A 25,830-nucleotide genomic window follows, 5' to 3' on the forward strand; every position below is an offset into this window, starting at 1 on the left:
TGTGTGTGTGTGTGTGCCGGCTGCTATTCCTGAGAGGAGTGCATATCATTCGGCGTGGTCGTTCTCATGGTATTAACTTGTAATCTTGAATTAATTCACGAACATTTGGACATATATTTGGAAGCGTGCGCGATGTTTCCAGTGATACGTCTCACGGCAAGCGTGTCATTCCTGCCTTGTGATGCCCAGAAGGGAGCAGAGCCAGATCCAGGCAAATTACTAAATGCTGTTGAAAAATGAATTTCCTTCTATATTTGTTTAATTTTATTTATTTTTTTCTAACACAGAAACGGGGAACAACGAGGTGTCGGTTACACTGGGTTTCTCAGAGTGAGGCAGGTTGAATAATCCTGTCACTAGTCCACCTTCTCTACGAGTCAATGTGGAGACGAGAGAAGGCGGATGTCTCCACCTGCTGGTGGAACTCGGAACAACATCTCACACAATGTGCCATTTGTGGGGAAACATCTTGAAATTTCGAGATTTCATTTCTGCTTTGAATAATCTTTATTTGTGAAAAGGAAAACACGAAATTTAGGCACCAGGTGACAGTTAAAAATGTAAAAAAATAATACGGCACATATGCAGCAAAGGCTCTCAAGCCTTCTGTATTGCTTTCAGAATATTTATTCTCCCGTCTCCTATTTAATGTCATCTTGTAAATCGGTGTAACTTGTGACAGTATTCCACCTTCTCTCCTCGTGGTGAGGGAGGCGTGTGTCTCCACCTGCTGGTGGAGGTCTGAGCATCCATCCACTCACGGAAGTCGGGGAGCTGATGGAGAACGACATCGTTCCACAAAGAGGTACCTCCAACATTAACCCGTACGATAATACACATCACGTTTACACATCATATTTTGTGATGGTATACCTTTTGTTTGGAGGATTGAAATGACGTCACGCAAATCAGTCACGGCTGCAGAACAAACGCAGGTACATTTAGTCACAAGGTGTCAATAACCTGTTGCACTATGACCTAACATTTAACTAAAAATGATATATTGTGAGTTTAATATGCACCCAAACTGTGCTTCAACATGTGTGCATCTATACATCCTGCATGACGTTTACCTTGCATAGCCACACACTGCACACCGCCCACTTCCTGTATCAGTATGGCTCTTCACCCATAATCCTCCGTGTGTTGTATATAATAACACACACCTTTTGTTTGGGCTGTTTTGTCCGATTATAAGTGTGTTTGCACTCGTAATTGTAATACGGTTGAGCCTGAAATACAAGCAGCTTCACATTTATAAATGAGTTATGAAGCATTTTAAATGCTTGTTGTTTCTACTGATAAACAAGACAAAGATTTTTGCTTTTAAATCTTATTTATGTTTTAACTGGTTGTATAATCTCAGGTAAAAAGTGTTGAAATAAATGTAAAAATAAAGAAACTAATCATTTAAAATTTTTGAGTTTGATGTTATGGATATTTTAAAAGGCATTATAATACTGATTAATATTAAACCGGTTAATTCACGTGGCAATTGATTATCCATACCTTGCATAATACAACAACGATAAATGGGGTAAGTCCCACACCGAGGCGTATGAATCCATATCCGTCGTCTCATTCGTGTTCCCATGGTTACCGTCACTGGATCACCAGCTGAATGATCTCCACGGCGTGTTTCGTGTGGGCGGAGTCCGGCCTGCCGCGGCCTCCCTTCTCCGCCGCGCTCGCCTTCTCGCCGTCCTCCGGCTGACCGCTCTGCTGGTGGCCGAACTCGAAGCCGATGCGCAGCTCTCCCAGGCGGCAGCGGGGCAGAGCGTCCGGGATCCACTCGATCACAAACGGGCCGGCCTCCTTCTGGTCCGCCGGTCCTGATGCAGAGAACACGGCGGCGGTGTACAGATGCAACTGGACGACTTCTTGGCGATACTTCTGGACGTGTGAGAGGGGGGGGGGCGGTCACTCACCGACTTTGAGGAAGGTGCGCAGCTCCATCGGCCGGATGGCCTGCGGCCGGTCCGGCCGGTACCCCTCCGGTAGTTCTGGCTCGGGCGGCGGCTCGGGGCAGCGGAAGCTCGAGTAAGAGCCGTCGGCGTTCCTCACAAAACTCTGCGAGAGCTCGAGAGGCAACTGATGGAGAGACGGTGAGGTGGAGGGGAAGTTTGAATGTAGAATCATTTGAAATGTCCTTATTTTTTTCAGAAAAACACTTTATTTTTCAGTGAAGATAACAATAAATTAATCATAAATACCCTCTCTACATTGTTAATGTGGTAAATGTCTATTCTCTGGTTGTTCATGAATCTCTACACAGGTGTGTAGAGGCCCATCTCCAGTGTTCTGATGGTACATTGTGTTATCGCCTTAGAAGACTAACGGAGGGGTAGAAAACCCTTGAAAACCCTTTTTATGTGAGCGCAGCTGAAAACAGTTATGCTGGTGAGAGAAGCTGTAAAACTGGCCTTCCTTTGAGCTACAAAGTTTGAAGAATAAAATTCATATTTAAAATTTAAAAAATCATTATTTCTAACCTTGTCAATGACTATATTTTATCTTAATTTTGCAATTCATTTCATAAACTAGAATGGGCACTCGATAGAGCGCATACCTTCGCATATCACAAAGGCATTTAATTATGAAAATGTTGGCATTAGTTGCATGCCAATTGGATAAAAATTGACCGTGCTATGGTAAAAAGAAGATTTTGACCTTTCCATGACCTTGACCTTTGACCCGATTGATCCCAAAATCTAATCAAATGGTCCCCGGATAATAACCAAACATCCTACCAAATTTCATGCGATTCAAGAAGATTTTGACCTCTTTCATGACCTTGACCTTTGATCCCAAAATCTAATCAAATGGTCCCCGGATAATAACCAATCATCCCACCAAATTTCATGCGATTCGGTTTAATACTTTTTGAGTTAGGCGAATAACACGCATACAAATAAATACGCGGCGATCAAAACATAACCTTCCGCATTTTCAATGCGAAGGTAATAAAAGTGTTAGTTTTCATGGAAAACACAAAATTGTCTGGGTGACCCCAAACTTTATGGAGAACAATGTTTGGAGATCATTCACCGAGGAAATAAACCCGTAAACTGTCAAAGATTCTCTACCTCCGAGGTGTCGAAGATGCGCTTGACTTGCAGGAGATTGGTGACGTGCCAGGTGTACTTGGAGCCGAGAGTGAGTCCGTCATTCTTCAACAACGCTGACGACCACGCGAGAGAAAAGAGAGAGAGTCCTTTATTTGTCCACACATTTAGACCATTTATATATAATAATGTACAAGTCCATGACGAGTAAAAACCTCATTCTAAATCATTAAAATGTTACTTTATGATTAAAATATACCTTTAAAAAAGTTCCGGTCCATTTCATAGCACATTATTATATTAATTAGTGATTCAATAATGTGTTTAGCACTTTAATTTGAGTAATTTTAATTACTTTATGTTGCTGTGTAGCTTAACCAATAAATAACACATCATAATGCATTATTGATTTGTATTTAGTATCACTAAACCGAGCGGTTTAAAAAAGCATAATAATTGCCTCCAAAATGGAGTGGACTATAAGTATGAAATGGAAATACTCAAGTAAAGTACAAGTATCTCAAAGTACCTGAGTAAATGTACTTAGTTACTTTCCATCACAGATATCTGGGTACAATGCACGTTAAACACTCATATCTCCAGATTCCCAGGTAGTGTGATAAGAAGGACCAAATGAATGACGTCTAATTACAGAATCAATATAATTCAGTGTATTATTACGACGCCGTTGCACCTGTTGTGAGGTTGGGCAGCCTCCTCTTCTTGGAGCCCAGCGACAGACGCTGCTGCAGAGCGATGAAGAACTCCTGCGGTATGTGGAACACCAGCGGCGGAGGTTTCCCTGAAGGAGACACACCCCACACCAAACACCTTGGAGCCGTGTGCAGAGCGGCCTTCGTTTCATATGACCGTCACAGGTGAATAGGCAGGTTCCCAAAAATGAAAACGTTTCTTAACCCTCCTGTTACCTTTCGGGTCAATTTGACCCCATTCAATGTTTAACGTCGGTGTTCTTTGGGGTCAATTTGACCCCAGGCTGTTTTTCACTGTCAAACATAAGAAATATCAACTTTTTTATATATTTAAAGGGCTATTTAGGTCGTCAACAAACAAACATAAAGTACCTCACACTTAAACTTGGGAAACAATATTAATTCTAATAATCTTCTGGAGGTTTTAATTGCTGGGGTCAAATTGACCCCGAGGGTAAAATATGTCAGTAAATATAAAGGTAACATGAGGGTTAAATGAACTCTGTTATGTCAATTTCTCCTGAATTTTAGTTTATTTTAACTTTTCCTGTTCTGTGTTTCTTATGTTGCTGTCTTGGCAGGTCTCCCTTGAAAAAGAGATTTTTAATCTCAACTAGACTCAACTGGTTAAAGAAAGGTTTATATAAATTAAATATAAGGTCTTACATATTTAGTTTATTAAAACTGTATTTGTACAGGTGTTGCCGGTGTTTCGATCCTGGGACACAGTTAGCTTAGCTTAGCTCACCCGGCCTCTTACATCTGGGTGGATTGTGTTCCCATTGTACAGAGTCAGGCTAGCTGTTTCCCCCCGTTTCCAGTCTTTATGCTAAGCTAAGCTAACCACTAAAAGGCTTGTATTTACAGTGCAGCGTCATGTTTACCATCGAACTGGTAGTGCATCGCCTGGTGGATCCTCTCCGTGACGCCGGCCAGCCACTGCTGGAAGCCCATCGTCACCGTGCGCTCATCCACGACCTGCGTGCTCCCTGAGACACACACACACACACACACACACACACACATTATCAGCAACACAACACACACTCCTTCATACAGCAGGCAGTCAGGAAGCTGACCTCTCTCCCACTTTTTTACACTCATATGTCAAATGCTGCTAAATAAACTCCATGCCTGACTGCTGCTACAATACAGACGCAAAGTGTTTTCTTATAGTTCTTAATCTATAAATTATATGTTGTCTAAATGTTCATTGTTGTTGTTGTTGTTAACTGTTTGCACTTTATTATTTTATCACTTTATGTCGGACAGGAGACACATATACTTTGGATCTTTTGTATGTTCAACAAATGGAAAATTGACAATAAAGATGATGTTGACTGTGATGATCCTCTTTAGGTTTCGAGGTGGCAGCCAAACAACCAGATATTTACTCTTTGAAGGATGTCAAGTTTAATAAAAACATTTTTTAAAAGGCAAATGTTCGGCAAATGTTTTCAAATGAAATGTTAAACTATGCCGACTGCAGTGCGACGCTGTTCCTTTGAAGAGTGGAGCAGGATTAGTGCTGCAGGATTAGACAGGGGGGATGATAAAGATAGAGACAGACGAAGAAAGAGAGGAGGGAGGAGAGAGAGGTTAGAGGAGAGAGAGGGGAGTGGAGAGAGGAGAAGAAGAGAGGAGAGAGGATGGGAGAGGTGAGAGGAGAAGGAAAGAGGAAAGAGAGGAGGAGAAGGGAGGAGAGAATGAAAAGGGGAGTGGAGAGAGGAGAGAGAAGAGAGGATGGGAGAGGTGAGGTGAGAGGAGAGGAGAGAGGAGAGAAGAGAGGATGGGAGAGGAGAGGTGAGAGGGGAGAAGAGGTGAGGTGAGAGGAGAGAGGGGAGAGGAGAGAGGGGAGAGGAGAGAAGGAAAGAGGAAAGAGAGGAGAAGGGAGAGGGGAGGAGAGAATGAAAAGGGGAGTGGAGAGAGGAGAGAAGACAGGAGAGAGAAGAGAGGATGGGAGAGGTGAGAGGTAAGGTGAGAGGGGAGAAGGAAAGAGGAAAGAGAGGGGAGAAGGGAGAGGGGAGAGGAAGATAATGAAGAGGGGAGTGGAGAGAGGAGATAAGAGAGAGGATGGGAGAGGTGAGGTGAGAGGAGAGGAGAGAGCCGAGAGAGCCAAGAGGGGAGAGGAGATGAGAGTAGAGAGGAAAAAGGAGAGAAGAAAGAGGAGATGAGAGGAGAGAGGGGAGAAGGGAGAGAAAGAGGAGATGAGAAGAGAGAGGGGAGAAGGGAGAGGAAGAGGAGATGAGAGGAGAGGGGAGAGATGAAGAGCGTGTGATATTCAGGCCCCACTCTGCTCTGTGGCCGACATGTTCAGGACGTATGAAACTACCAGAGAGAGATTCCTCCAGGCGAAGCTTCTTTGTCTTGAGATGAGAGCCGAGCGGCTCGGCCTGAGGCAGAGGCTCCTCCCCGGGACCGACCAATCGGCCGGTCGCGTCGTGTCGATCCCCTGAAGAGGACACAGAAGGGGCACCATGAGCAGCAGGTCACATGACCCCAAACGGCTCATTCAACCGCGGTTTAATCGTTCCATTACGTCTCTTCTGTTGTTGTTTATCTAGATGTTTTACACTTCCTGCTCTGTTCAGACCGAAACGCCTCGGCTCGCTTTACTTTACCGCTCGCCGTGTCCTCGATGAAGGCGGCGAACTCCGACGCCAGTCTCTCGTCGCTCGCGAAGGCGCACACGCAGGCGTAGAAGTGGAGGCAGGGCTGCGGTGGCGCCGCCGGGCCGGGAGACGGAGGACGCGAGCCGGCGGACCCGCCCGCCGCGTCGACGCCCGGTTTGCTCTTCCTGCCCACGCCGCCGCCCCGGCAGGCGCAGTGGAACGCGGCGCGCCGCTGCGCCTGCTGCTCTCTGACCTTCCTCTCGCTCTTTAAGCCCTCCGGCGGCCCGCCCACGGTGAGGTGCAGCAGCCCCAGGGGATGCTGGGAGTCCACGTGGCACTTCACCACCAGCGTGTCCTTCGCCACGCGCTGCACCAGGGGGCCCGGGGTCTCCGTGGCCAGCCACCACAGCTCCTTCCTGGCTTGCACGGAGGCCCGCAGCCCCTCCAGGACGGAGCTCTTCACGGTGAGCGGCGTGGAGCGGCTCCGGCACTCGATCGCCCGCTTGATGTGGACGCAGAGGCTGCCGTCCGGCGACTGCTTGGCCCCCGGTTCCGCCTCGCCCGGATTTGACCTTTGACCCTGCCGGCACGACGGCAAAAAGCAGCGGCCCAGGTTGATGCGGGTCAGCAGGGCGGCGCCGTCGCCCGTCGCTATGGCCGTGTCCGTGGGGACGAGTTCGACGAAGCCCGACTGCGCCGCTCCTCTTCCTCGGTGACACACTGAAAACACTTGCACTCCTGCACTTGACCCGCCACCGCCACCCAGGACTCCGCCTCCTCCTCCTCCACTCTCGTGCTCCTTCCCCACTCCTTCTTCACTGTCTATTATCACTCTCACCACGTCCACCGCGCACTTCTTGCCGCTCCTGCCCGCCGCCGAGGACGCGTTTCTGAGGGAAATCCCGCACACCTTGTTCTTGCAGCTGAGCCCCCGGGTGCCGTTGTAGACGCCACACTGAGGACACTTGCGAATCCCCCGCAGGGTGGCCCTCCCCAGGTTGGAGAGGAAGGAGGGAGTCGTGGACGCGGCCTTGCTGCCGTCTCTCTGCTTCGCCGCCAGGCTGGCCTGAGCCGTGGCGGTCTGGGGGGTGGGGGACGAGACCGAGCCCGGGGACGAGGAGGTCACCGTCACTTCAGATTCCATTTTGGGACTCAGTCGCTCACAAAGGGTTTCAAACCTGGACGGAGGAGGAAAGAATATAAATATTTCTGTGGAGATCTGATGGCTGAGAGGAGATCTCTATGTTTAAATGGGGAAGTTTAGAGGCCACATTTTAAACCAGACTGACAATGCAAACGTGTTGACAACAACAGTTGAATAAGAATAGAAGCAATCACCCATCCTTGGGAAAAGACACTGGGAAGCTCTGTGTCAAAATGTGGGCAGATTTAAATGAGGAGCAGGCTCCTCTTCCCTCTTAACCAATCGGAGCAGACGGCCCAAAGGAAAACTAACTCGGTATTTGAGAGCCCAGTTGCTCGATGGTGGTTCAGGACTGGAGAACAAAATGTTCTCTCCTGTCACGCAACGCTGTGGAAATCATTAAATTATTCCATAAAGTATTTTCAACGGTAAATAACACATTTGGTAACTGAATTATACCGTTTTTAAAATAGCCATTATTGAAGGAGCAGGTGAATCCAAACTTGTGTGACAAACAGTATTGCTTAAAGAAAAGCAATCACATAAAAATCAATACATTTATGTCCATATGAATTTAAGATATATATATAATACATATGGACATAAATGTATTGATGTTTATGTGATTTTTTCCACATATTGTATATATATATATATGTATTTATTTTGTAATATGTAAATATATATATATTTTAAATATATATAAATATATATATGTATGCACTCATATTGTGACATAGCGGTAGTAATATAGTAAATAGTAACTCCTTTATGTAGTAATGTATTAGGTTGTAATAGGTGATAAACAGCCAGAGTATCTCACATATGTACATCGGGATTCATGTATCATGCAGTGCCAGTAAACTGGAAGTCAAAGTGCTTTTTTAAATACATATAAAAACGAAACTTGCAATATTAACGTTAAACTTTATTTAAAAATACTTTTCTTTCTCAAGTTTTGCTAACAATTTGACACGATGAAATGCTTTGCAACGCTCCAGATGGCGTGGTGTATATGATCCAACGCAGCTCCACCTCGCCGTGAACCGGGTCACCCGCGATCTCACGGTGCAATAAATGTTTTAAATACCTGTGTTCGGCTTCTGTTTGGTCGAAATTCATCTCGACTCTGGCCTCCAAAACCGTCTCGACCGTCGCCATTCCTCCTTACATCCCGACAACCGCATTGCGCCTGTAACGACACTCCACATTGGTCGGAGGCGATCACGTGGTGGTAAAAATGGGGGCGGCCTCGTCGAGCGCGCTGACTCCTGGGAAGTGGAGTTCGTGTAGATCGGCGGTCGGAGGCTCGAGTTTAGATCAGTTTTCAGGCGTTTTCTGGTCGACATTAGCCTTTAAAAACCCTTCTACTTTATTTATAGATAAATATAAATATATATTAGCAACATTTCTAGCAAGCAATACTCTAAACTAGACTGTAGATAGCATATACTATAAAGCACCACTGAACTAAAGCATAGCTTCCCAGAGCTGTAAACATGGATTTATACCGTAATCTACCCAGATAGGTGTTAATCTTAATTTAATGCTTGACGTTAAAAAGATAATATACAATGTTAGAATTGATATATAATCTTAAAACGTAATATAAACATGTAGCAAATTGGGAATAGATTCCACGTTTATTTTTGTCATACAATGACAAGAAACGTGTAAACTTGTTGTAAGGTAAAGTGTTAAATTGATTTACCAATTGTCCCTAAAAATGTTAAATACTGTTGAAAATCTTCAGAGGTCTTGATTTGTTCAGCCGAGAGTCCAAAACCCCAATATACTCAGTTTAAAATTATATAAAATAGATAAATTAAATATAACAAAGTGATGCAGTTATATTTCCTTATGTATTTACTGATTGCTTAAGTAAAAAAATAAAGGAACATTAACATAATGAACATAGTGTCGTAGCAAATAACATTTAGAGGTGCATGTGCTTTGTTCTATGTTCAGGCTGAAATTATGAAATAAGTATAGTACTTGCAGACACACTAATAAGTAAATTTGTTTATAGAGTATATAAAAGTTTGTTCCTTTTCTCAAATGTAAAAAAAAATTCTGCTTTCCTTCTTGTCATATATGCTATAAAACTGAACATATTTAGGTTTTGGACTTACCAGACAATACAAAACATTTAGCAATACTAGAACCGTTTACATTTCATTTTCAATAATTAATCGAGAAAATAATGAGGACATTAATCCAAAACTGAATGTAATTATTTTTCCAGGCATCTGAGTTTTTCTTTTTAAATGTAGTCCGCACTTTGAAAATACTTCACGCGTGAGACAAATTAAAACCCACCACAACCAGTGAGGTTGTGTCGAACCCTCCACGCTTCACCTGGTACTCAAAGATAAGATGCAAACGGTGTAACTGGGAGCTGTTTCGTAAGCATCATTTTAATGGGGACAAAGCAAAAACTCAAACCATGTTACTAAAGCATCCACAGATCCTCCCTCGCCAAATCAAAAAGGTTGAAAACATTCTTAGGCCCCGCCTACTCTCACTGATAAGGCAACACAATGGATTTTTTTTTTCCAACTCTTATTAAAAATGTTGGTGGCCACAAAGCAAAAACTTGGATCGTCATATGGTTGTTTCTTGATCTATAAAAACAAGTATTTAGGTTTAGGACAGAATAACTTAAGTACGCATGAGCGGTCAGTGGAAAAGGCTCCTGCATTGCATAGCAACGCTGCTTTTCGTCCGAGCCGCTGGAAGAATCCGATGACGCACGATGTCTACTGTACACGGACCAGCGCCGGACAGGGATGCTACTGTCACAGCTGTTTGTGGCGTCCATGAGCCCAAGCAGAAGCAAGCTCGCTCCCTTCATTAACATGTCTTTATACAGATTCAGTACAATTGAACAGACTGTTTGGTTATATACATAAAAACAGACAAGATTATGGAATGCAAAAACATAAAAAAACAACCTAGTATTTCAAATTTTGTGAAAAGATAACCTTAAGTATTTGTGCAATATTTATCTGCCTACAAGTAAGATAAGAGTGGCAGTAATCCCTGCAATTGGTTCATTTGAGATATTGAAAATCTAATTTTAAAAATAAAGTTGACAGTTGACAGCCACTTAAGTGTTTTATAAACAAACATAAAAACGTCTCATGACTTCTGATGGTGTCACTGCAACATCTTCTTCGTAAGACAGTCCCGAAATGAAACGCGCAAACTAAAAAAAAATAAAGAAAAAAGGCAAAAGCTCTTTATACATCATTTTAAAGTTGCTCCAAAAAAACAAAAAACAAAAAACGACAATTTCATCTGTTGCAATAAAAAAAAAAAGAAATGATGGCGTAGTCCTTTCTGTTTCAGGGGAAGGTGAAGTGGACATTGTTCTTGTGTGTAAAAGCATCAGTTCATGCACACACACACACACGCACACACACACTTCTTATCCACGGACAGGATACTCGTCGGTCTGTTCAGTCCGTCCCGGGAGATGAAAGTGAAGGAGCGCTGATTTTTAATTGTTATCCGGTTTCCGCGTGCCCCCCCCCCCCCCCCCAACCCGCCTCCTTCGTCTGCTCAGTGATTTCACAGAATGACTTCGACAGCACCCTGAGAGCTGCCTCGGACTTGATGTTCACTTTAGTGGCGGGTGGACGGACCAGAGGTGAGAGCGAGAGGTTCCAATTGAGAGAAAGAAAAACATCTTAAAAATCGCACCCCTTCCTCGACACATTGCATTACTTACTGTGGATTAATGAGTGCCGTCTGTTTGAAAAGTCGGTAGCCTCTCCTCCCTGTACGCTTGTTAAACATTGGTATATAAAACGCGGCCCTTGCTCTTTGGCTCTGAAAACAAACTAAACCTGGTGGTGTCTTTTTTTTATTTTTTATTACGATAATTAGTTGATGTTTCGCTTAAATTAAAAATGTGGCTGTGCTAGAAATATCTACACACGGTCGTATAATTTACATTTGGCCGGTTATCTGCAGGCATTACAAAAATACGCCAAACAATAAAATGGGCTTGAGGAATGCGAGGTGCGTTCGCATCCCGCTGTGTACGTTTTTTTCTGGAGTGGATCGGGTTCTTGACACTTGCAGATTTGGGCAGTGGGTGAAGTTATGGGCTGGTCAAGGTTTGATTTTTAAAAAATGGCGTACCAGCTTCTCTAACAGAATAACCTTGTGTGGTGACAGAGAGCTCATGGAATGCACTCCTTCCCCCCCCAGCAGAGTGTCATCCTTGTGGCCCTACTGTGACGGCTGCTCAGTGGGTGTGGTAGCCGGCGGTGCTCATGCCGGCCGTGTTGGTGAGCACGGCGCCGTTGACGCCCTGCCCCGGCTCCACCATGGCCCCGTTGCTCACGGCGCCCACGCCTGTCCATCCGGCTCCGGCGTGTAAATGACTGGAACGGCAGACGGAAAAACACAGCGTTACGGACTTGTTTTCGTTTCGGCAGTCGGAGCGCTCGTCCGCTCTGCGGGAGAACTTGCCAACTTTGCGTCTGGCTCCTAGTTTATTCATACGATTCATCCACGCTCGTTGAAGCTATTACGTTATTCTTCGGTCCTTTTTTTGTGCCGTTATTGAAGAGCATAACTTGTGCATCTTCTTCACCTCCCGCTGCACTCGGCCGGAGAACGAGTTGCGGTCGGATTTGTGACGAGTCCAACGGAGACGTAAATATGAGGCTCGGCGAAAATCAGTCGTAAATTGAATTTGGACTTTATCCTGATAAGAGACATTTGCAGAAGATGCACTAAAGTGCTGTACTGGTGCACAATTTTGGGATAATTTACCTGCTACTTTATAGATCTACTCCACGACATTGATTTAACAGCTTTAGTTACTTTGCACTTTACTAATATTGGAGAGTATAACCCTTATACATAACATCAGAATTTTACTAGGTCGACTGGGTTTAATGCAGGACTTGTATCAGAGTAATGTTACACTGGAGTGCAAGCCCAAATACTTCTTCCGCCACTGGACATTTGAGGTAAAAAGCACATATATACATGTGCTTCAAGTGTATATTGGGCCAGTAAAGCTGGATTTATACATCCGCTTTAAGGCAGCTTCATGTGAAGAACTCAATTTGATTGTTGAGTGAAGACAACATAATGGATCAAACTCACAAACATCTACATGAATGCAAACCTTCTGCTCGAGGCCACACAAAATAGCCCCAGAGTGGGAGAATAAAACGTCCTGCTGCTGCTGTTCATCCTCACAGAGCGAGAACCTAACCGTACGACCCCTTAAGACCCATTTGCTGTTGCCGTGGCAACCGGCAGAGCACGAGACCGACAGTCTCGAAAACGGGGCGGCTGGGCGAAAAAGCAAGGTTTGCGAGAACGGCCGAGCGCGTCGATCCCGCGTCGTCGTCCACTCACTTGTAGCCCTGCTGATCCCAGGTCTGTCCGTAGACCCCGAAGCTCGGCACCTGCCATCCGTTGGGCACATACTGCCCGATCTGCTGGGCGGCCGTGTTGCTGTACCACTGACCCCACTGACTGTAGGGCTGCGCTGCGAAGCTCACCGTGTTCTGCTGGAAATGCAGAATCGCATTGGATGAGAGACGAGAGGATCGCCACGGGGGAGGCGATCACACGACGGCCGTCTACACACCTGTGACATCTGTACCTGCTGGATGGGGCTAACCATGTCCGTCGTCTCTTTGCCCCAGTAACACTTCACCACGTAGCCCTCTATGGACGTCCCGTTGACGGACACGATGGCGTGAGCTGCGGCTTCGTGGGAGTTGAACCTGCACACGTGAAAAAGAGCCGGAGTGTTTAATATCAAGCCGTCGTGTTGAGAGACGCGCCGAACAAACTCGCAAACACTTTGTCATTCAATCCCGACGGCGAGATCGCTCCCCGGGAAAGTCCGGCTGACGACACGATGCGTTGACTTGCATCGTGCCGGGTTCAGGCGCTACTCGGTAAACATGAGTATTGGGCAAAGCTAAATTATAACGCCATCACGATGCGTTCAAATAGAGTCTCGTTTTTGGTGAGAAGTTTGAATGAATCCAGTTGTTTGAAGATGTTAGAACAACAGAAACCATTTTGACCTTCCTAAGTTGGTTACATAATTAAAACTATTAATGCCAAGATATTTATCTTTTCATCAAAGCAAATGTTGAAATAAAAATATTAAACTGTATTTCCTAATCATTGGAGCCGTTTACCGTTTAAAATAAATGCCTGATAGGTCACCTTACCTCACAAACGAGTAGCCTTTGTCTGGGAAAACGCGGATTTCCATTATTTGGCCGAAAGGCGAGAAGGTCTGTCTCATGATTTGCTCTACAAAAGAAAATGAAACCGATAAATATTCCGTGTTCAGAGAAGTGCTTCCGAGCCCCGCAGCTCGGTCTTCTGTTGACGGACTCACCTGTGAGACCTGTTGTGACTCCGCCGCAGTAGACGGTGCAGTTGCTGGGGCTGGACTGGTTCACCACCTCATCAAAAGATAGCTGCTTGGCGTTGGGTGCTAAATAAACGGGTTGAGCAGGTTGTTATTTACATTGTCGTCGTCTGTACCGTGCGCCTCTACTGTATCAGCTGAATTAAAAACGTATATTTAATACTTTGTGCGCCTATGGCAACGTGTTTATTAGTCCTGCGAAAAACATCAAATGGAAAATTCAGTAATTTTGTGTTCTGGGATGAGCCAGAAAATCTGGAAACGTTTGGTATCTATCAATCTATTCTTTCTTAATTAAAATTCAGAGGACTTGCTCTCGTTTGTAGTTTTCGGGGCAGGCTTCCTGGTGGCCCAGTTGGTCCTGATCTGCCGTCCTCCCAGCCACTGGCCTCCCATCTGCTGGATGGCGTTCTCCGCATCCTGATCATGCAGAGAAACACGCAAACCTCCTCAAGACTCGTCACCGACACCGAACGTCTCGCTGCATGTGAACGTCTCGCTGCATGTGAACCCCCCCCCGCCTCAACGACGTTAACAATCGGAGCCCGCTAATGTGTGGGCAGTCCTCTAACACGGGGGCAGTACTGGCACACTTACCCATTTGTTGAAGAAGGAGACAAAGCCATAGCCTTTAGATTTACCTGTGGCCATGTCTTTCACCACTCGACAATCCCTGTGGAAAAAACGGAACACGGTCAGTCGGGAAATTCAGTTCTTCGTCTCAAATACGTGAAATTATCAGAGTAACTCACTTACATTAATACGTTTTAATTTGTAATTCAAAGAGGGAAATTTAGAGTTGGACATACGCAAGGGTTTGTGGCGCGTATGATTATTGTATTACATACAAATCCCTTGAAAAGACCACAACAACTGTTTGTATTGTGTGTATTAAAGCCTGGTGCATCTTCTTCCTCTTTGCCTCACCGTGGCACCAGATGTTAGGTTCCTTCATTATGACCACATATTAACACTGTAGTTTATTCTATTTTGACTCAATCTCACATTCACACAAATACTCAGTAAACCACCAAATGTGGATTAATCCGCCGCTGGAAATAGTCCCAGACAAATTAGCTCGTTTCCTCACGTTTGAGTAATTAACCTTTTAAAAAAAGGTTAATTCCTTTCATTAATTATATATGAATTACTGATATTATACCTATATAGTTGTAACTCTTTCACACTGTCGAACTAATAGACTTGTTGTAAAGTGACACAGAGTGTTGGGAGACAAACCAACACAATGCTGGTTGTGATCTTTTCACAGGATTTGTTGACAATAATCAATATTTTCATTTTTTAAAGTTTAATATCCATCAAGAATGTGCTAATATAAAGTAAGATAGATATAGATATATACTTTATTAATCCCCAAGGGGAAATTTGTCGTGACAGTAGCAGCACCAATAAACCAAACACACAAGAATAAAAATTTAAAAAACACAAAATATAAGAAACAGGGATGAAAGATATAGAAGTATACAAAGTAAAATAAAAGTAAAATACAAAACAAAACATATATGTACATATACAACACAGATGCATACACAACACACAACACCAATGACAAATCAAATCAAATACAAAAATATTAAATATTAGCTAATGACGTAGCCCGTCTGATGTAAATTCATTTTAGAGAATAAACATTGAATCACACGAATAACGATCACGAGAATACACTTACGATATTTTCCCAAACGGAGCAAAAGCTGCTTTTATGTCATCCGTCGTGATTTCAGGACTTAAATCTCCAACAAAGACGTGGAAGTGACCTAAAGAAAACAAAAACATACATTCACATAAATTCTCTGGGTGACCCCAAACTTTTGAGCGGTAGTGGATACATACAAATAATATTGTGCATAAGCGTAGCACTGGAGGAAAGCAACTTTCTCACCAAGTGTATGCACGCGCTTATATGTTCGACCTTGAAACCCTGAAGGAGAACCCACGTGACCTTGATGAACTACTTACTACTTGTGTCTTTCTTTTGGCTGGTTGGCGTCGTGGCCCAGTTGACTTTGACCTCCTGCAGGAGAGACAGTCGAGAGCGGAAGGAAGAGGGAACGAGGTGAGATGGGATGTACGCTCGCGCAAGGGAGGAAGGTGCTTTCTCTTTGATTAGAGGTTTTGTCACACCAGTTTACTTTTATATTTTGTGATTGAGAAAGTTTTCATAAGGTGGTCTCTCTGGGCCACACGTGGGTTCTTAAAACCGCCACGACAAATTGATTCACCCATTGATATTATCTAATTTTACATACCTTTGCATTAGTCAATAAAACAGCAGAATACAGTGGAGAACATAAAAAAAGGGATATCAAGATTTCACCTTCATAATCAGGAACATTTCAGTCTCAGTCAAGTAAAAAATTTGGAGAAAAACTGTAGGAAGTAAGGTCCAAATAACAAGGGACTTACAAACAAGTGATTTTTACGAACTTGTTATACTCCTCAAATGGTCCTTCAATACCTGTTGAGGATAAAATATTTTCAACTGAATGTATTTGTCTTCAAGTTGCTCTTAAGTGGATTCTACGTGGAAATAACTTTGCAAAAGAACACACAGCAGTAAAGATGGGGAGAGAAGAGCATCAATTCAAGGAGATCAAAGACATGGAGCATGAGGACACAGCAGGGCCATGTGACGCCAATCAGTCAACAGGATGGACAACTCACTTTGAGGAACCACAGACAGAATGATGCATTCAGGGACACTACGGATTTCAAACAGCACCTTGTAATGCATCAGATATTTAGGTATGACCATGCTGCAGCCTGTTGGAGATTTTTAAAAGGCTTTGAGAACTGAAAGGGCCAAATGTCTAAACTCGTGTGATTAATGTGAAAGTAGTGTGATCCATTTAACATTATTAGAAAATTAATATAAAGTAAAATATCGATGGCTCAGCTTCTCCAGTGTGTGGATATTTACTGGGTTTCATAGTCGTCTGTAATATTTACTCAAAACACCTATTCTACCCCTACAGCTATTCCACTTAATAGAACAAACAATCCAATTATTAAAAGTCAATATTAGCACTTATTTACTTAACCCTTGTGTTGCCTTCGGGTCATTTTGACCCGAATCAATATTACACCCTCCTGCCGCCTTCGGGTTAATTTGACCCCATTCAATGTTTAATGTCGGTGTTCTTTCGGTAGTCAACAAACAAACATAAAGTGCCTCACACTTAAACTTGGAAAACAATATTAATTCTAATCATTTTCTGGAGGTTTTAATTGCTGGCGTCAAATTGAACCCAAAGGGTAAAATATGTTAGTAAATATAAAGGTAACAGGAGGGTGAAACATTGAATCGGGTCAAAATGACCCAAAGGCGGGGGGAGGGTGTAATATTTAATCGGGTCAAAAGACCCGAAGGCAACACAAGGGTTAAAAAGGCCCGAGCATGCAAAACAGCAGACTTGAAAATAATGGATATTATTGTTCAGTAAAAGTATGATGTCAATAATGCTAAAATGTGTATTAACATATTCATAGTTTCAGTGCTTGTTCAACTTTTAAGAAAGAGTCGAAAGATTAAAAATCATAAAAGGTGTTAAAATTGAATAAACTGCATCAGTCTGAATGTTGTTAAAAGTCCTGGAATGAATTTGCTCCTCTCTAAAGGAATTTTAAAAAGTAACACCATCCTTTTGCCTCCAAAATGTACAACTACGAGGGGGATAAACACAGAAAAGTGCAGAATACACTATAATAATCTCGTCATTTAAATCCAATTACTTTCAATCCATCATGGCTTTTGTATTTTTAAATCCAATCACTTGAGTCATCTAGCGACTCAAGCAGAAACTATTACAATGAATAACCAAAAGCTCACATTGTTGAGCGTTAAGGCGTAATGATTTTTTTTAATGCACAGCGGCAACATTACAGAGTCGCCGGTGTTCCCGCCGCGCTCGTATCAGATCGAGCGCAGGAGGACTACGTGCGCGGGGGAATAAAACAAATGAAGTGGCGCAGGAACAAGGAAGTAAGATGAGCTCTAAAAAGATACAAGTTTTTCCAGTTGCTTCACTTCAACCATGCCCACCCAGCCTCGCCATAGTTGACTCACCCAGGAGATAGGATAGCTTACCTTACCCAGTATTTTCCGACCATTCATGGCTGCGATTGTGGCAGTGGCATGTCTATACTCATAGAACTCCACAAAGCAGTACGGATCGTGACCTGCCGTCTGGAGTGGACAAGAAACACACATATTATACTCCACCGGGGGTCAAAACAGGACTTAACAGGGTCCCCCTTCGCCTGGGGATTGTAAAATGCTACGTCAAGCTCGTTAATCTAACTGAAAAATAATTAAACAAACAGATTTTTCTAAAGCCGACCATAGCAACAGCTAATGAGCGAGCCATCTTGGCTTCCTTCCTCCTCCACTTCTTATGAGAGTTGTGCTTGCAGTGCTGATTGAGCACTTGTGAATAAAATGGCATCTTCAGCCTAAATGAACGTTTCAAGGATCCTGGAAACAGGAGTCGAGTCGGTGGCGTTAAGAGCAGGGTTCTTACACATTTTGACCAATGGCTTTCCATGACATTAAACCAAATTTCCATGACCAAACTGAAATCTCGGTATAAACATGAAAACGGAAAAAAAATTGCGTATCGAGAGCTATCGCTGGCTTATATTTTGAGCGCCTTTCTTTAAAAAAATATATGAATTATTTCAAACTCGGCGTAAATTAACATGTGATTTTAACACATTTCCATGACTTCTCCAAAACTTTTATGATTTAAGTTTTTTCCATGACTTTTCCAGGCCTGGAAATGACCATTTTTAAATTCCATGACTTTTCCAGGTTTTCCATGACCGTACAAACCCTGTAAGAGGTTGTGGGCGCGAAACTTACATGAATATTAAACATGACTATTTAGTTTGGTCTTTTTTGTTTTGTGATGAGCACCAATACGGACCAAACATTAATGGTGAACACTGCAGAATAGTCCTGGACTCTGGATGAATTGTTGTGCATTTGACAGGAGGGACACTCAGAAAAGGTGAGCAGGTGACGAAACCAGATCCCACGATTGGGGAGCGTTATATAGATTTAGGGATCATCATAGGTTGTACAATGGTTGTCCTTGGATTGTACTGCCAAAGGTGCTTGCTGTATTCCAAGCAATCTTCTCAGGCAAGGGGGGGGTTGAGGGGGAGACAAACAAACTCACATCTACTATCATTTTGCAGCTTTTGCAGGGTCCAATCTGGCCAAACAACTCCAAGATGAGGGCCTCTGTCACGTCCCGGGACAGATTCCCCACATACCTATAATGGGCAAAAGACAGTGTTGTAATGGATATATATTTATATTTATATATATGGTAGAGGTAGCCTAAACATTATATTCACTTGTTCCTGAGGCAATTAACCAGGAGCTCTGGGTCCAGGCAGTGTTTTAAGATTGTATTAATTTCCACACAAGTTCAATTAGATCACCAGGTAAAGGTAAAAAAAGTGGTTTGCCTCTGGAAGATAAATGGCGTTACCTGCTCGATTACAATGCTGTTAAGTTCCTACATGTTCCTGTAGTGTTTTAATGTTAGCTTTTTACAATTAAATGATATTATTGAGACTGGCGTATGTGTGAATGCCAAAAGCACACAGAAAGAAGAAAAAGAAAGATACCCAGCAGTAATCAAATGTCAAATCCACCTTTAGTGTGCAAGAACATGCAAAAGTCTACACACCGTTTATGGCAAGCAAATAAAATTAATAAAATTAATAAAATTAATAAATGCAGCGTGCATTTAATAAAAGAAACAGAGAGCAACGATGGGTAGATACCACCGTTACAATATGTGCTCCCTGAACTCGTGATACAACACCGCTGGCTTTAAATAGATTAACCTTAGGGGGGCAATACAAATAAACCGTTTTCTGATCTAAATTAGCATCAGCGTATGGTAAAATGTTCCGAGGGTTGACGGGTACCAACACCGGCCCTTCACATGCCTCGCTCCGAGGCCCGAGCACGGACCGTCGCCCCGCGTCGTGGAGTTGACCGCACACCAAACTCCGTGGAAAAAAAACAAACCAGCTCAGTGTTCTCCTGCCCATCGCCGGACCTGCTGGCCGAGGACAGCAGCTTCTCACACGAGGCCAATCCGTGCGAGTCGCCGTTTAATTCGGCACACGCTAAACATATTAATTTCAATGCAAAACATGACAGTTTCCTCGGCGAGCGGCGCGAACCGACGCGTTAATTCTGAAGCTATTGGTTGGATCGGCTGAGGCGAATTCACCAGATGTTAGCTCGATACGGCGCGTTTAGTTATCACCGAGGCTATTCGGTTCAACGCGTCACACAATATATGGATTTATAATGGAGTTAAACGTTGAGAAATGACCGTTTTTGGGGGGGGGGGGGTATTACGCTGCATCTGCTAACAGAGCTACGTGACGACTACGAGCGGTTAAGCTAGCGGCAACGCAGACGCGCGCGCGCACGCACACACTTACAGGGTTTTAGGCTGGTCATCGTCCATTCTGTTTAACTTGCTGGCCGAGAACAAGTCGCAACCCTGAAAGAAAGTCCACGACTGTCGCGGGGCAGCTGCCTGTAACACCCGTCAAGTTATTCTATTGCGCAGTGTGAACTGCTTAACCGCCGCTGAGTGAACAATGGGGCCGCCGATAAAGATGGCGGAGCGACCGGAGCCGAGGCGAAACGCGCATGCGCAAGCGATAGAGCCAAAGGCAACATCAAGACGTTACAAAATACTGACGTTTCTCTCGTGTGTTTACCAAAAATGCCCCTTTATTTCTGTTTCCAATGAAAGATATGAACTGTACCTTTTATTATATTACGTCTTCATTTTATTATCTCCTTAATTGATGTACCTCATGTTAATATTATATTATATTTATTCTGCAATGTGCCATGTCACCACACCATTTAATCTCGATTAAGAATATTTTAGACGGAGAAACCAAAAAAACATTAAATACATGGTCTTGTTCATGTGACCTGCCTTTACCCCTAAAATGCATTTAACCAGATGCCAGAAAAACATGGACTAACATTCAGCTGAATATATATATATATACACACAGATTTAGCTCCCTTTGAGGTCTCCCAACTGCTTATATTTAGTTTTCTATTCACTTAAAAAGATAATTTCCACATTACTGGAAATTGTATTTAAAAGAAAAATCGCACTTTACCGTCCAATGTGTGAAATGTGGTCTTTGCTGCCTCGTGTGTCCCAGAGCTTCTTTCAAAGATCAGCAAAGCAAGCTGATGCAATGTTTTAATTCAAGATTCAAGATTCAAGATTCAAGATGTTTTATTTGTCACATACACACACAGGGTGTGTGTGCAGTGAAATGCAAAATGCTCAGCAGGAATGGAACAACAAAAGGCAACAAGTACACAATAAACAAAAAAAAAACAAACACATATGTGTGTGTGTGTGTGTGTGGTGTGTGTGTGTGTGTGTGTGTGTGTGGTCTATGGGGGGTGGTGTGTGGGTCCTGTCCTGGTGTGGTCACTGTGGGCCTGGAAACCCTGAGGAAAGAAAACTCTCAGCTCTCTCTGTCTGCAGCGCGCCTGCCTGGCCCCTGCCTGACCCTGCAAGAGCTGAAACAGTCTGTTGATCCTGTGGTTGGGATCCTTCATGATCCTGTGTTCCTGGTTCTGCAGTCCTGCAGGGTGGGAGGTGTGTAAAAGTGAGTGCGCTCAGCATTGAACACTCATCTCTGCCTCACCCGAACGCACTACTAGCCTGAGCAAACCTGCAACCAGGCTGTGAGGCTGTCCCCTCAGGGACGCTCTCTGTCTCAGAGTAGAAGGACTGAAGGATCCTCTGGGAAACTTTAAATTTCCTCAGCTGTAACTAGTGTACATCCTTTCAATTCAAGCTATATTTTGATCCATACACCACATGTACAAGTTAAAGTGTCTTGAAGCCCATCGGTAAACCCCAATAAACTATACCTGCCTGGTTTGCAATTATTAAATTTAAATTATAACGAGATATAACTTGCTCAATTCAATTATCAGCTTTTCCAAATGGCAAAATCGACACTTAAAAATAAGATTAGAACATGTACATGTTATTGTATAATACACAACCATGTCCACAGTCAGTTATTTTAATTCCATCTGGGTGATATAATTAATTTTAAAAAAGGAAATCCTTGTAAAATATCTTAGAAGTTAGAAATATTACCTTACTGTATATGGGAAAGAGCTCACATATAGTACAACACAAAACTCAGTTTCTTTCTTGCGTTAATTTATTTTTAATTAAGAACAATTACATTAATTACATTTACCAGCAATTATATAAAAACAAACTCCCCCAAAAAGTCCAGTGGTTTCCGTGCCTGCGCCCCGTCACATGCTGCTCTGGTGAAACAGTCCTGTGCAGCGTGAAAGACATCCGGAGGGGAGTCGAGCTTCTCCGCCTGGTCGCCCCCTCATCTCGGGCAGCCGTTGTGGTCAGTGACGAGCTTCTCCATCCTCTTGATCTTGCGTTTGTTCTTGGGCATGTGTTTGTCGAACATGCCGTTCTTCAGGAGATGCTCCTTGCTGTGGTGAATCTGAGCGCCGTGCTGCAGCTGGAAGGAGCACAGGGCTTTCAGGGGCCTCAGCAGGACCTGTGGAGAGTGGTACAAATACAACTGTTATGTATTTTACACTGAAACCACCTGTGTTTTACCCAGAGATAAACATCTATGTGCTGCAAATATCTGGTAATATGGCTTTAGAGATTTCACAGCTGCTATAATTTAAAACATCATACCATAAATATGCAATATGGCGCTGTGTTTTAATTTATTGTCTTTTTTTTCACTTTTTCCATTGACATTTGGTTAACCTTTCATTTATTAATTTTGTTTTCATTTCCTTTATTATTTAAATTCTTAACTGTAATATACCTGCTATTTTATTGTATTGTATACGTGTGAAAAACGTTTTGCTGCTGTGTCAAGAACTTTCCCCCTGGGGATGAATAAAGTCAAGTCAAATCTAATCTAATCTCTAGTCTATCACCTTGACGATACACATGAGTCAGTGTCGTGTCAACAGATCGATTCTGCTGCCTTAAAGTGGACACAAAAACCGTGACGTCACCTCTTGGATGTCGTCGTTCCGCTCCAGTAGGGACAGGGCGACGGCGGCGCATTCCAGCGTGGACAGACAGATGTTGGAGGGTTGTGTGCGGATCACGTACTGACTGGAAAGAGTCCTATTGAGCTGCACCTGGGAAACAAAAAGCAGAGGTGATTAGCGACAAAGTGGGGCCTTCTCTCTTCGCTGACATAATAGGGAACGGCTTTTAAAGTTTAAATGTTATAATATTCATAATTTTTATGAAATTAAACCTTGTTTTTTTTATACCATTTATGACCGTCATTTAATGTATCTAGTCAGTAATTGCCTCTCTATGTAGTTTTCATTATTAGTGGCAGCCATGACTGCTGGATTCATATTGCCTTCACACGTACAAAGAACTCCGGACGTCATTAAGTGGATTAAATTAAATCTAATTGACGTCAGCCTCATTCATGCGAACCAAACATTTCCACCAAAATGCTGGGCACTGTCGTGTTAATCTGCACTTGTTGTTCCCACCAGATGTCGTAATATCAAGCTGTCCTTCAAGTGTAAGTACTTCAACTTTAGGAGCTTAAAAAAAAAAAGGGCAATTATAAGTACAATAGAAGCACGAAAGCAACAGAGTAAACTGCACACAGTCCTTAAAAACTCAAACTCAATATGTCTATTATTGCATTAAGCCAGAACAAAAAACACTGTAACAAAAGAAAAACTACAGTCCTTTGAGGTAAAATTAGTCATTTCGAAGCAGCTTTCCCATGATGATTATGATGGGAGAATGTAAACCGTCTCAAGTGGACAAAGCACTCTGCTCTATTCCAGCAAGATGTTGTGACTGAGGCCTCTTTAAAGTGACAAGTTATACACACACACACCTGTTTGGGCAGGTGGAACAAGCTGTTTTTGAGGAACATGTTTTTGGCCTGGCTCCAGGTGCCGTCGATGATGATCACATTATGTTTCACCGCTCCTACTTCCTGGTGTAGCACCAAATCCTCCAGGTTCTGGGATTTGGGACCCGGGTACAGGATCAGCGTCCGGCTGTCCCGACACACCGCTGCCAGCTCTGGGTTCCTGAGAGGAAAAATAAAATGCATCAGGAGAAACCCGTGACATCGGCGTTGTGACATCGGCGTTGTGAAATCAGCGCAGCGAACTAGAACACCGGCTTACTTTTCCTCAGTGAATCTCCTTCCCACGATGACGTTGCATTTTCCTTGCGGCAAGCAAGCAGCGAGGAGCGGCACCGTGCGAAGAACTCTGCTTTCCTGAGAGCACACGAGAGGTGAGAACGAGGAGCCTCTCATGGAGACGGTCGTCACTAAATGGCCCGTTTGCATTTTACTTTGGGTAAAAGTGTGGGACACACAACGAGGCATTCTTCATCCAGGCAACGCAAAAAAACACATTTGTGTGAATGCAGGTTTTGTCAAATAGATTAATATCAACCGTGTAAATAACGTCCCATAATAAACATGATTTAGTGACTTTTATTAATCCAACAATACATAAAAATAGAAAAGGTGTACAACCAAAAATATGGCATGGCTGTATGCACAATATCACATCTGAATTAGAGGACAGGGCTCTCAATACACATTGTAGGAGCTATTTATGTGTTAGTATTGTTATTTTACGCAGAAGTCGTATTGTTTAATTACTCTAGCTGTTTGCTTAGATTTTTTGATATATGAGGATGACTTTTTATTTAGTTTAATTATTTGTTGTTGTCTAGTTATACTTAGTTTTGGGGATTGTTCCCTTTGTGTATGAACTGAGGCTATATGTATGAGCAGGCAGGTACAGGACCAGCATGCACCTGGGTGGGCCTCTGTTTTATATTACTATGTTTGCTTGTTTTGTTCCCCAAACTAAAGGGTCAGTGGCTCTTTGACTTGTGTTTTTTTTTTTTATGTGTCAGACAAATGGCCACTACACTCAAAATGAACAGGAAGAATGATTCTAACAAAAAAAATTGGTGAATAAAGAAATATCCTCTTAAAAAAAAAAGAAGGTAAATTACACTCGAGGCACTTTACATGATAAAAACAACGACTGATGGTGGCCATTGTGAGGAGCACGACCAATGCAACGCCAGAACCGACACCGGTAACAACAACTCACCTCCGCAGGGTGCTGCACGACGTACAGACACGTGGACACCTCCAGGGGCTGTGTCGGGAGGAAAGGACACAGACACACCTTCTGAGGGCGACTGCATGGGGGAAAGTTGAACACGTGAAGCTCCGGTCTCGAGCTCTTCTGCAACATTAATCCGTCCCCTCGTTAAAGCATGCCGGGTATGAGGAAGAGGAGGAGAAGCGTCCGACCACACTGGTCAGCTAGCTAGCTAGCATTTAACTTTAACGTGAATTCCGCTCACCGGCACCGCAGGCACGTCGGTCTTCTCTCGCCGACCTCCACCGGCAGCGCCGCCAGGTCGACGAACGCGTCCACAAGTCCGTCGTCCGTCGACGAGCTGTCGTCGTCGTCGCCGGCGGCGGCTCCATTTTCTTCAGAAGAGACCGAGGGGCACACGTCGGCGACATGGTCCATTGCTAACTGATGCAAAAAATAAAAAAATAAAATATATATATAGAAATGCACCAACTAGAGACGCCGTGAACCGGTTAAACTGCTTCCTCGTTTGGAGAAATCGTTGGGAGTTGTCTTGTCTCTTTTTTTTAAGGTTGAGCTCTTTTTTGTTTACACATTAATTCATTTTGTTTGTTGTAAATATGTGGTTATTACATTATGTTTTATTTATCTGTGTGA

At 43.4% G+C, this 25,830-nt stretch overlaps 3 protein-coding genes across 4 annotated transcripts; all 3 read right to left on the reverse strand.

Annotated features, from left to right (window-relative positions):
• Positions 1-259: 259 nt before the first annotated feature.
• Positions 260-9,843, reverse strand: c15h2orf42 (chromosome 15 C2orf42 homolog). Its single transcript, XM_056432131.1, has 8 exons — positions 8,625-9,843; positions 6,400-7,568; positions 6,111-6,230; positions 4,663-4,767; positions 3,760-3,867; positions 3,087-3,181; positions 1,929-2,091; positions 260-1,832 (listed from the first exon to the last, which is right to left on the reverse strand). The coding sequence occupies exons 1-8, from the start codon at positions 8,693-8,695 to the stop codon at positions 1,603-1,605; spliced, it is 2,061 nt and encodes a 686-aa protein (XP_056288106.1). The 5' UTR covers positions 8,696-9,843; the 3' UTR covers positions 260-1,602.
• A 79-nt stretch (positions 9,844-9,922) lies between these two features.
• Positions 9,923-20,629, reverse strand: LOC130205036 (cytotoxic granule associated RNA binding protein TIA1-like). Of its 2 annotated transcripts, none has more exons than XM_056432133.1 (12): positions 20,451-20,629; positions 19,160-19,256; positions 18,067-18,165; positions 15,939-15,993; positions 15,649-15,736; positions 14,556-14,631; positions 14,273-14,378; positions 13,926-14,024; positions 13,753-13,837; positions 13,155-13,293; positions 12,920-13,071; positions 9,923-11,928 (listed from the first exon to the last, which is right to left on the reverse strand). In XM_056432133.1, exons 1-12 carry the CDS (start codon positions 20,474-20,476, stop codon positions 11,790-11,792), a joined length of 1,161 nt encoding a protein of 386 aa, XP_056288108.1. In that variant the 5' UTR covers positions 20,477-20,629; the 3' UTR covers positions 9,923-11,789. The 2 variants fall into 2 exon arrangements, with proteins under 2 accessions (XP_056288108.1, XP_056288107.1); XM_056432132.1 differs by having other exon boundaries at positions 12,920-13,074.
• Positions 20,630-22,207: 1,578 nt separating this feature from the next.
• dtwd2 (DTW domain containing 2) lies at positions 22,208-25,626 on the reverse strand. The gene is made up of 6 exons (XM_056432479.1): positions 25,439-25,626; positions 25,180-25,270; positions 24,229-24,323; positions 23,931-24,129; positions 23,071-23,199; positions 22,208-22,592 (listed from the first exon to the last, which is right to left on the reverse strand). Exons 1-6 carry the CDS (start codon positions 25,609-25,611, stop codon positions 22,413-22,415), a joined length of 867 nt encoding a protein of 288 aa, XP_056288454.1. The 5' UTR covers positions 25,612-25,626; the 3' UTR covers positions 22,208-22,412.
• Positions 25,627-25,830: the final 204 nt, after the last annotated feature.

The sequence above is a fragment of the Pseudoliparis swirei genome, chromosome 15 (genome assembly GCF_029220125.1).
Source record: "Pseudoliparis swirei isolate HS2019 ecotype Mariana Trench chromosome 15, NWPU_hadal_v1, whole genome shotgun sequence".
Classification (NCBI taxonomy): Eukaryota; Metazoa; Chordata; class Actinopteri; order Perciformes; family Liparidae; genus Pseudoliparis; species Pseudoliparis swirei.